The 11,706-nt window shown below is 39.0% G+C and overlaps 1 protein-coding gene across 4 annotated transcripts in view; it reads right to left on the bottom strand.

Moving 5' to 3' along the window:
- Positions 1-11,706, bottom strand: part of LOC121908221 (amyloid beta A4 precursor protein-binding family B member 1-interacting protein-like) — a 13,363-nt gene extending 1,657 nt beyond the window's left edge. Inside the window, exons 1-13 of one of the 4 annotated variants that reach the window (XM_042428069.1) lie at positions 11,520-11,706; positions 11,283-11,418; positions 8,360-8,419; positions 6,820-6,907; positions 4,889-5,088; positions 4,724-4,795; positions 4,464-4,623; positions 4,193-4,314; positions 4,024-4,098; positions 3,723-3,866; positions 2,211-2,321; positions 807-905; positions 547-631 (exon numbers count right to left, since the gene is read on the bottom strand). In XM_042428069.1, the coding sequence (XP_042284003.1) occupies positions 547-631; positions 807-905; positions 2,211-2,321; positions 3,723-3,866; positions 4,024-4,098; positions 4,193-4,314; positions 4,464-4,623; positions 4,724-4,795; positions 4,889-5,088; positions 6,820-6,907; positions 8,360-8,419; positions 11,283-11,315 (1,249 nt within the window). In that variant the 5' untranslated portion in view covers positions 11,316-11,418; positions 11,520-11,706. The other 3 variants (XM_042428073.1, XM_042428072.1, XM_042428070.1) reach the window with 3 other exon arrangements.

Genomic DNA, 11,706 nt, shown 5'->3' with positions numbered 1-11,706 from the left:
GTGTACTGTTCAGGGTTAAATATGACCCATTTTTAGATCTGAGAGCAGTAAAAACTGTAAATACTTTTTTCTTTTAGCCTGAAATTGGTGACTTCTCCTAATGTGACCCAGAATATATAAATATGGAAATATTTCAACTTTTTTGTGCAGCTGATACACATTTTGTAGAGACTGTTTGACCCATAATTATTTAAAACATTCAAAAATTAACATTCAAACATATAGTTGCTTTCTTCATATTTAATATAATTCATTGAAATCGTTTTGTATAGTGTGATTAATGTTTTTTCTCCATAAACAAAAAGCTTAAAAACTAAAGAATAAACTCTCTCTGCTTTCCGAAAGCCTCATCAAGGATTAATCACCCATTTATCTGTGATTGATGAGGTGTTAATGAATGACTTGTGGTTCAGAATTTTGATATAGAGACAAATTATGAGTAAATACTGTGAGGGGTAAGAATATGAACAGTACTGTATGTAAGCGTTAAGACAATTTCTTAAAGGTTTTACATATACCTGCTCTGCTCTAAATGTGCAGCCTTACCTTTGAAGGCAGCGGGGTAGACACTTTGCAGAGTGGAGGCTCTTCTCAGCGCAGTCTGGTAGCTCTGATACAGGACAGTCCCATACTGAACACACACAGACAGAACACACATGTTTAACTCACCGCAGTAAAGAAATGTCTACATATTGATTATTTGTTCATAGCATTCCTAAATTTATAACTGAAGCTGGATTGTAATCGGTTTAACTTCATTGCTGACAGTGCAGTGCAGTTGTGTTACTGGTAGTGTTGAATCTGACCTTTGCTATTCTGATAGAGTTGACCCAAAGCAACAGTGTGTGTTCATTGTCACAGCACAGGAACTTGATGTAGTGCGACTCTTTCTGGATACAAGGGTGCTGGGGAAAGAGTCAGGCAGAGAGAATGTTAAATACTGTAAATACTGTACTGTACTGCTTTGACTTTGTGTATTTGTAGTGTGCACAACAGCCAGCAGAGGGCAGACAATATCCAGCTCGGATTGCACTGTGGCCAATGGAGCTTGAATAACATTGGTACTGTCAAAACAGAAACTATGTCCATGGGGAACATTCTTTATGAAAAACAGGATGGTATAAAAGTTTTCACTGTGAATGCAGCTGTCTCTTAATTAACTTAATTACAATTTAATTACAATTAGAGACAGTCAACATTTTGCTTGTCAAGGTTCCAAGTACTAACAAACCAAGCTGCCAAAAGAGAGATGAAAAAAAACAACAAAAAAACACAAAGTTCCCACAGGTCAATGTGCAAAACCAGTAATGATTCGCTGTTTTCTTCATTCATCTCACTTCCCCGTAACATGACTTTGCTCTAATTTCCCACGACATCAAGAACACTTTGTATTTTCTCATGTCAACCTGATCTGTATCTGTTAAAGTGTCGAAGTGTTGAATCCTATTTTTGTCACATTCAGCCTTCCTCTCATGCTCTAAAATTGCTACCTGCTAAAACCAAAACTTTTGTGTCGTGTCCCCATCACTTCAGAGGGCGTTTCCATTGACTTACATTCATTTCTCTGGAGACTTACCCTAACCCTTGCCTTAACCTAACATAAACCTTACGTTAACCTAACCCTAACCTAAAACCAAGTTTTCACCTTACAATTTAATGCTTTACATCATGGGGACTTGACTTTGTCCCCACGAGGGAGACGAGTCCCCACATTGTGATTTATTACTCATGTCCCCACAACGTGAGTAATATCTGGTACAGATACACACACACACATACACACATACAATCATTTTCTGTTCAGGCCCGTCTCTAGCCTAAAGGAAAATGTCTGTTACATGATAATCACCTACTACAAGGCTGCAACATCTGTATACCAGGTCACTGACTTTTTGGTATTTTTTTATGGATTTTTTGACTAAACAAGCTTCCTCATAATGTTTATTAGAAAGAATAATGTAATTTGGTACTAATTTTAGGAAAAATAGAGACATTTGTACACTTCCTATTGATACACAGAGAACAGAGATATTTCTGTCTATGTTGCTGCCCAAACACGCAAACAAGCAACATTCTCTCAATAACACCCTCAAGTTTAGCAAACCACATAAGAAACACACGACTGACTACATCCTGTCTACTTGCTATGTGCTTTTATGATTTATGATTTTATGCTATCAGTCTTTAGTGAGTATAATTTCTTAGCTCACCTTTAGTATGAAGCAGAAGTTGGTGGGAGCTTTGTATCTCTGTTTGTAGTTGTTGGTGGTGTAGATGTTGACTTTTTCGAAATGGACAAAGCAGGCAAGATCACTACAACTCTGCCGGGCAGAGAAAAACAGCAAATAATCACACTGACCTGTAGGAATGTGGAACATATTGCTACATAGTTGTTGGGATTCTGCTCTGAGCATGTTATGAATATGTGTGTGTGCGTGAGAGAATGAAATACATTCACTTTCTTGAGCACATTGCATGGTAGGTATTCAAAATGACAATTCTAAGAAAACAATTCAGTACCTGCCCATTTTTCTTTATTCAACAATCAAAGGAAGTCCATTTCAACACATCATGTTCACACATTTAATAGAGATCATTCAGCTCTGATAAAATGTTGTTCACTGGAAACACCTCCACTTCCTACAAGTCTGCAGAGACTCTTTTACTGATGTTTTATCTTTCAGGTTTCTCACTGACTCTTCCCGTTTGATCACACCTCTGTTATTCTCACCTCTTCAGGTAGGTTGTGTCTGTGTTGCAGTCACATGTGGGTGCATTTGAGGCTGCAAGAGAAGCTCTGCCTAATGAACTATCCTTTCCAGATTCTTTCTTTGCTTCGTCCATGCGTCCTTGACCTCAGATGATTCTCGCAGCTCTCTTATGTTTGTGATTTGCACATCTGCCTTGCACAGTTTCCCTCCCTCATCTATTTCTTCCATTCTTCGGAGTTAGCCCGGGCGGTGTTTTTCTGCTCTGTCTCAGTGATAAGACGACATGTTTCTCTTTAACAGCAGCAAGGCCTCAGTTCACACTGTCCATCTTCATTTCTCCTGCTCTTCCTCTTGCCTTTCTGTCTCTGCTATGCTCGAGCACTCAGACGTAAGCCATGATGGACTTTTCTTGTCTCTTTGTTTAAGGAGTGCTGCTTGTCTTCTCCGGTTTTTTCTTTTCATTTCTCCACTTTCTCATCAAGTAGACAGTTGTTAATAGTCTGAACTTGACATAATTTCTCAAAATTACAGATGTATTTCATCTTCTAAGTAAACAGTGTTTTAAATTGATCATGCTAACATTCATTTCAAGTCTAAATTATCCACTGATTTGCAGTTTTGAATGTTGAAATTCAGGTTGTAAGTTTAAACACTGTGCAGCTACTGCTTGACACAAATCCCCTGCAAGACAGTGAGTAATGTGCACGAAATCTTCTGTCTGGTGCCAAAATATCACCCCATGAAACCATAACTGAGTATTTGTTGCATTCATTGTCATGACCACAACCCAGCATCATTTGCTCCAGGCATCACTTGTGGGGGTTTCCGCCACAGAGGTTGCTAAATATTACCTCTCACTTTTCTGTTATAGCTATAGAAACAAGTAGACTGGTGTGAACAATGCATTGTTAACTATGTTTCTTGTCTCTACATTTGGCACTAAATTCAGTATCTGCTTGCATTTAAGGTGAAATAGGATGTAGAATGTTCTCATAGTTTGATTTGTCATACCTTTGATTTTCCTTTGGGTACAAAGTAGATGCCCGAGGCCCTGAGCACAAAGTAGCGAGGTTTCCAAACCTTCTTTCCATCTTCCTTTAGGTGCAGCACGCCCTCAAGATCAGGGACAATCAGAGTAGAACCCCCAAAATGCTCCTGCAGGGTCAGAGGAGAAAGATAACATGCAAAACTGAGTGGATAAAAGAAAATAATCATTTGTAAAACAAGGCAAAACTTCTCAAACTGTTTTCATCTTTGAGATGACACAACTTCGACATATAATGACATCATTATGGTGAGGTGTGTCACTCACCTTGAGTAAGAGTTCTTTGGCTTGTTCGGTAATATTACTCAAACATGCCCTCTGCTTTTTCCACATGTAAAATAACTACAGGATGAGAAAGACGTGGTTCAGTTTACTATCTGAGCATTAAACCGTGCAATCAAGCTTTGGCGTGAAGAAAATGCTTGCTCCTACTCACCTGAGGGTCTGTGAACATCACATACTTCTGAGGTCTCAACACAAAACAGATTTTATTCTCACTGTGGCGAGTCCACGCAGACAGCGGCTCCACTAAACATTCATGGTCCTCAAAGCCTCTTTCTAAAAAAGATGAGATAGCACACTAACACACTCAATAGCCAGAAACTCCCTGAGCTCCTCTTAAACTGTATAATATACTGGATGTGCACACACTTATGATTTCCTGCATACGATTTGAGCGTGTGTGTGTGTGTGTGTGTTCAACCCACCGATCTGCAGCTCAGGGTTTGTTTCACACAGGCTCCAGTCGATGCTGCAATCACAGTGCGTCTTCTCAAACAGCATGTCCAAAAGCTCTCTGACTGTCTGTCTCCCATCCACCATCAGAGTCTTGAAGCTGCCGTCACTCATCAGCACCTTTACTATCAACTAGCATACACAGCACACCTCAGTTCGCCTCTATAATCTAACTATATTGGATTGAAAGTATGAACTCTGTCCATGTTTGATTCAAGCCTGCTGACTTTACCTTCCTCACGTTGGCTTCTTTCAGCTTCTCCAAAGCCAATTTTATCTTCTCTGCCTTTGTCTTAGGTTCCCCCTGGAAGCATAATATGAGGAGGCGATCAATTCCTTCTCCATATTCATGAAGTTATGACTTTATTTTTATAATTGGCGAGAGATTCTAGGTTACCGTCTGCAGCACTCCAGAGGATTCAGCAGTTTTTGATGGTGGTGGGGAGGCAGCCGCTGAATCAGATCGCTGAGTCATGGCGGGTGTTGCAATCTTATTATCTGTGAGCGTCTGAGGTCTCATTTCCAATGTGGTCGATTTTGATCCCAGGTCAGCCACCAGAGCATCCAGGTCATGGTCCTCCAGTTCATTAAGACTCTCTGTAACGAGATGAGGAGGCAAAGGTGGCCTGAAGGTTAGAAAAAGTAATGGTAAAGGTCAAACCCTGGACTGCTTCCCTCATTAACACTGCTAAGGTGCCATTGAGCAAAGATCTGAACTCCCAGCTGCTCCAATAAAGCGGCTCGGTGGCCGGCAGATCAGCCTGTGGTTGTACAGCAGCTCTCACTACAACTTCCCTGGAAACTGAAGGTTAGAAAAGATTCATTGTGTTGTTACAAAGACACATAACTCAAAACAGAGACATGTGAGAAATTCTCAGTTTTCAGTTAGTTTCAAATGTTTGTGGTTACGGAGCCGATTCTATTCATTCATACTTTTACTGAATTTCAAACTTTTTCTTTTAACAGGTAGAAGAGGCCAAAATATCTACCAAAAAAAAAAAGATGAGAAAAGAGTTGAGAAAACTCAAAATTTTGTCAGAATTTGTTTTAATTCTTGGGCTTTGCCTTTGAATTTGTCCAAAGTAGAATTTTCGCTGCTTATTATTTAACACATTAATAACTTTGGATTTTTGTATCCGCTATTTGTGATTTTCAGTTTCTAATTGACTTTAATGATGTTTTTTTTTGTTGTTGTTGTTACAAGTTTGGAAACAACTTAATGTTCTTAATGTTCAACTTAATGAAGGGGCTTTTAGTGAACTAATGAAGTAACATGATTTCAAGTTCTGAAAGACCAGACTTGAAACTATCTAATTCCATTTAGTTAATGAAGAGTTGATTTAATATAACTGATTATGAGAGTCTGGTACTGTTTAAAGTGAACTCCAGAAATGTGTTTTTATGCATTCTGCTATTAAAGAACACAATTAACAGAACTTTCTCACTGTGTATTTAATTGCAACTTAACTTTCAAAGTTATTAGGATTTGGTCATTTTTATTGAAGCAAGAGATTAATTTGGTTTGTTGGCACAGATTTTATTTTTTCCTTTAATGCCATTTATTTCATTTTATTAATTTAATTTGTGCCATGCTGGCAGCAAAGGATGACAGCAGAGATGGTATTGTCAGTGGTTGGTCAGTCCGCTCACCACTTTGGTCCACATTGAAATATCACAACAGCTATTGGATGGATTGTCATAGAGTGTTGTACAGACATTAATGGTGCACAGAGGATGAGTCCCACTGAATCTGGTTATGCCGTGAAAGTGACCAGAGGACACCCAGAGGGGTGTCAGAGTTAAATGTCTTGTCTATCGGATGGGTTGCCATATAATTTGGTGCAGACATTCACAGTCTATGTGAACTTTAACAATCCCTTTCCTTTTCATCTAGCGCCACAATCATGCCAAATACTTTGGTTTATCTATCTAGCAGTTTGGTTTTCTTCTCAATAAGTTACAGTCTCACAGAGTGTGTTTTACAGTGTGTGGGCCTACAGCCACACACTGTAAAACACTGGAAGTGTGGCTGTAGGTTCTTGTTACTGTGTGTTTTACCACCACCATTCACTCATTCTTCCCTTCCCAGGGTCAAACTAAATACCTCCCATTCTATTCCTCCTAGTTTTTAGAGGTTGGAATGACCTTCTGGCACAAGAAAAAACAGAAGTCACTCCCCATCTCCCAACAGATGCTGGAATCCTAATTCTTGAAAGGGGACTTTGAAATGTATCTGTGTAACACTGCTCATCTGGAAACTGAACTTTTTTCCTGTTCTTGCGGCTGCGAGTTGCTTTAAAATGTGTTATAGTCTGAATGAGCGCTTACCATTCAGGTCTGTGAAGCCGATGGAGAAGGTGCTTTCACTCTGTAAAACAGGAACCTCTTCTGGTGTGTCAGCTGCAGAGATTAGACTCTGCAGGGAGGAGATGTAATGGAAATGAATTAACAAACATATCACACTTTCAAGACTTCACCGTCTTTGCCAACACCCACAAATGACATCGTGGTATGTCGAGAAAATCAGATTTTAATTTCCTAAGAACACTTCATTACAGAGGTTGTGACAGAAGCTACAGTTTGTAGTTTCTTGTAATCAAAGAGCAGCCTAAAAATAGAAGTAGGCCACATGTGTCCTTGAACTGCTCTGAACTGTTGTTTAATTATGTTACACAAGCCTGTTATTTATCAGTGATTTTGTTTCCCTCTCTGTTTCCAAGCTGTACCAATAACAGAGAACACATTGCAGTCAGCTTGTGCACAGACAATTAATCATATGTCAGACTGTTAAGAACTGCAATTAGCCATCTCATTTTTCTTCACAACCAAGACAATGGCCCAAGATGTCTGGTGAATCTGTGATTCTATTGAAGAATTTGAATGGTATGAAGGGAAATGGCTAATATCTCAAATGCAACATTTTAATGATTAACATTAAGTCTCCACAGGCTCAGTCATACTCTATAAACAAGCTGGGAAGACTGCCTGACTGTACACAGAATGAAGCCTCCCAGCATGCAGTTCAACCTTGATGGCTGTGGCTGAAAACATATGTTGGCATGCTGGAGCTGGTGCTTAAATGACACCTCTGAGCTCCTTCAGTCAGGGATAAAAAACATTCCTCTTTGTCTTCTGGCTCCAAGGCAGTAAAGCAGCGAATGAACCCAATCAAGTCAATAAATGGAATTACTTCAAATCCTTTTGTTTCTCAGAGTTTCTGTGAGGATGAACGCTTTAATCAAAATGCTTTTCTTGTAGACTCCGGTCTGTGGAGTGGTGTGTTGTCACTGTGATGGCTTTCCAAGAGGACGGATGCCAAAGTGACATATAGAGCCTTTTTCTGGTATGTCTGATGTAATGCTGGAGATTGATCCCATTCTTAGGGCTGCACTCGTTCAGCATACATGCACAGTAATGACTTGCACCCCAGACTAGTGTTGTATCAGTTTAGAAGCGTGTAATGTTTTTCTTGGCGAGCCGCGGTTATATGATGAAGCAGCTTATGTGCGCTTAAGGAAATCTACAGCGATCGCCCACAGTCCAATCCAGATGTGATGACTTCACATCACAGCATCGCCTTACATTTATCTGTCTTATTTTTATGTTTTAAAACAAAGGCTGCCAATGTGTAATCAGATAATGTCCAGATTAGTGAGGTAAGGTAATGAGTGATTGGCCTGATTCACTTCTTGTAACCTGTTCCTACTTCAAAAGCAGGAACATTCAGCGAGAGCTCATCTCATCTGGTCATGTTTTGAGAAAGAATGTGACCAAAGATGTTTGATATCACACTGATGTGTTTCTCACTTGCATAGGAAATGTACTAATACATTATGGGATATACTGTCCAGAAATCAACACAACTCACCTGAGAGAGATGATCTATCTCTCCCAGCAGGTCACTGAACATGGCATCTATGTCGGCCATCTGAAAATAGAAGAAGAAAATTAGATTTTAGTAGCAGTACATGGTAGATAATAGACTACAGCAGGAGCAGCAGGAACTGAAAAACTGGACAATTTCAGTTCAGTTTGAGTTCAGTTTCAACTTGGTTTAACACCAGTTTGTCATGCAGAAAGTGGAAATAAACTACAGTAGGAGGCCAGCACAACAATTGACATTCTTGTGTTATGGAGATGGAAACACTCTCTGACCCACACATTCACGCACATGTACACAGTTTAGATATGACTGTCAAAGCTGTAAAAGTAGATAATCAGTATGCAAAGCTTGTGCTTAATCATTCCACAGAAAGAACCACAAATATCTGTCTCTAAATGTTCAAAGTCACAAGCTTGCACACACTGCCGTATCATTGCCATGACAGAGCAGCGTGTGTGGCATGGCAAAATGACTCCCATGTTTCCTTGAAAATGTCTTAGAATGAAGACTTCTTACTTTAAATTGAATTTCTAAGAATCAAAGATACTGTGAGTGACTCACTGAATAATGTATGAATGATGGGTGATAACTCAAATCAAAATGCATCACATTCTTTACCCGTAATTGATCATTTCTGAGGAAAAAAAAAGAAAAAGGAGGCTTTATATTGAGATCAAAGATTTTCATCAGGCAAATTTTTGTGGAACTATGTGTCTGGGGTTGTGCATATGGAGGCGGCATCTTGCCAGCTTTAGGGTCAAAAATACATCTCGCATGTGGAGCAGCTTAAAAAGCTGAAGAATGAGCTCTCTGCTTCCTGCCAGCTCTGTGAGACTGCTGCTATGTGCGGTTATCAATAACAATAGATAATATACTGTATTGTAAAACCACAGCAGCCTGCACAGAACCTAGAAACAGTACATATAAACAACACATATGGAGGTGGGATTAAGAAGACACATTCCATATATTTTCTGTTTTGTATGCTACACCACCATATTTATTTTAAGGACGCACAATTAGACCCTTACACTCTTACTAGGGCTGCAACTAACAATTTTCATTTTTTCATTATCGATTCATCTATCAACTATTCTCTCAATTAATCAATTAGTTGTTTCGTCCATTAAATGTCAGAAAATAGTGAAAAATGTTAATCACACAATTTAAAGATATTCAGTTCACATCATAAGAGGCCAAAGAAACCAGAAAATATTCATATTTGAAGACTGGAATCAGAGAATTTGGACATTTTCTTTGTAAAAAAAAATGTCTTGGAATTATTCATCGATTATCTAAATACTTTGCAATTAATTTAATAGTTGTCAACTAACTTTTACCTTTACCAATCTTCTTCTGTGGTAATGCTCATCTTCATTAATGTAGAACCTTCTGTATCCTTGTGCGTGTTCATATGACATGTTTGAATGTCATTCTTACTGTATCTATTTTACTGCATGGCTAACAAGCTCTCATCTCACCACCTTTCATTTGAAGAAATTAGATTTCACCTTTCACATATTCTGTTTTTTATTATTTTATGTACCTAATTAAATTTATTGCTATGATATTTCAAAGCATCTCAATGCTGTAATTCATTGACCACATTCCATTTCACATATCTTAATTTTTAGTTTGCTCAGTGCATGCTGGGAGAGGCTCCAGGCTTCTGTGACCTTACATACATTTAAGTAGTTTAAATAAGAATTGAAACAGTCAGTTTCCCAGCTGGGATCACTTTTATCTTTTCTTTCTGCATCTTAATTTAACCAAACAGAGCGGGGCCGCATCAGAGCGCAGCAGACATCTGTTCGGTTATGTTTAACTTTACACTGAAATGTTTTAAATATTAAAGCTGCAGCCGGAGCTGTGCAAAGTGCACAGTCTATCTTGTGTATAGTAAATCTGTACGTGGTGTTTGAAGCATTCATAAATTTTGAGTCTCTGTCTTACGTTTTACTGCTCCGTACCACTTGTTCTTCTTCATACAAAGATGCATACATATACACACACATGCAGCCTAATGTATATATGCACAAACAGAGGGACGTATACAGTTTTGCCTGTGCTGTTCAGTCTCATTCTCTGTTTACGCCGAACAGTAAACAGACCATCCATTAAACTGTAATGAGGTAAAAGGGGAAGAGGGGAGAGGGTGACAGAGGACTAAGAATTGCTTCCATATGAAAGTGAAATTTTTGGATCAAGAAGTGAACTTTACCTTTGTGGTGTCCCATGACTTCTGCCTCACATATGTGAAAGTCAAATCCTAACTTCTGTTTTCATGGTCTCATAAAACACACACATATATACATATATATACTGAAGATCTATTTTCAGTTTTAATTACTGGTATCTATATGTGTCAGTGACTTTGCAGTGACTTTCTCAGGCACGTGCTCATCAAAGTATGCATTACAAAACCACATTTGTTTCTGAATTCCACGCTCTCATCAGGCATGTCGCATTGTTGCTGCCGTCTCCCACTGTGGTCTCACACATCAACCAAACCGCCAGGAGACAGACAGAAAGACAGGCAGGCAGGCAAACAGGCGGACGAGCCAAAGCTTGAGTACAAAAAGTGATTTATTGAGACTTATATGCATGAAAGGAATCAGAAAGCATTGCCTGCTGACAGTAAACCAACATGTTTTCACTTTTCTCGTGGCCGAGAGCTTCTTACTGTTTTCTAATTAGTTGCACAACCATCCATTGGCTGCCACGAGAGGACATGTGTTTGTCCTAAACAAAGCTGATGTGACTGCTCAAATATTTAACTCTTAAAGAGACGAGTACGATTCTGAAATGTAGTTTTACACAGCTTAGATATTAGCATTGTATATATATTGATATTTACCATTCAGTTTCTCTATAAATACACAGCAGCAAAACATCATTTAGTTCTTACCTTCTCAGGCTCTTTCACACTTTGAAGCATCATGAGGTGCGTATAAGTGTGTATAAAGGCTCAGAGGTCACTGTATGAGAAATCACTTGAACACGTGACTTGCTATCACTGCCCCCACACGTATTAGCTGAATTTCCTGTGAAATCAGGAAGTAGTTGACTTCTCTGGCAACGCAGAGTGAGGTTGACATTTCTAATTATGAGATGTGTCGGTGGTGCTCTTACTGCAGCTACTGACCATGATGCGCTTGTCTCTTCTCTTCATTTTGTCAAACCTCGTACATTATTTTGTCAGATTCGACTTCCTCTCAGCACTTTGTGGGCATATGCAGACCACAATTGATTGATATATCTCCCTTGCTTTTGTGTAAGTTTTGTTGCACCTTTGTTTTTCTAGGATAGAGGGTTTCTAACTTGATTCCACC

The sequence above is a fragment of the Thunnus maccoyii genome, chromosome 12 (assembly GCF_910596095.1).
Source record: "Thunnus maccoyii chromosome 12, fThuMac1.1, whole genome shotgun sequence".
NCBI lineage: Eukaryota > Metazoa > Chordata > Actinopteri > Scombriformes > Scombridae > Thunnus > Thunnus maccoyii.
Note: the sequence above shows the minus strand (reverse complement) of the source record. Positions and strands in the feature narration are given on the sequence as shown.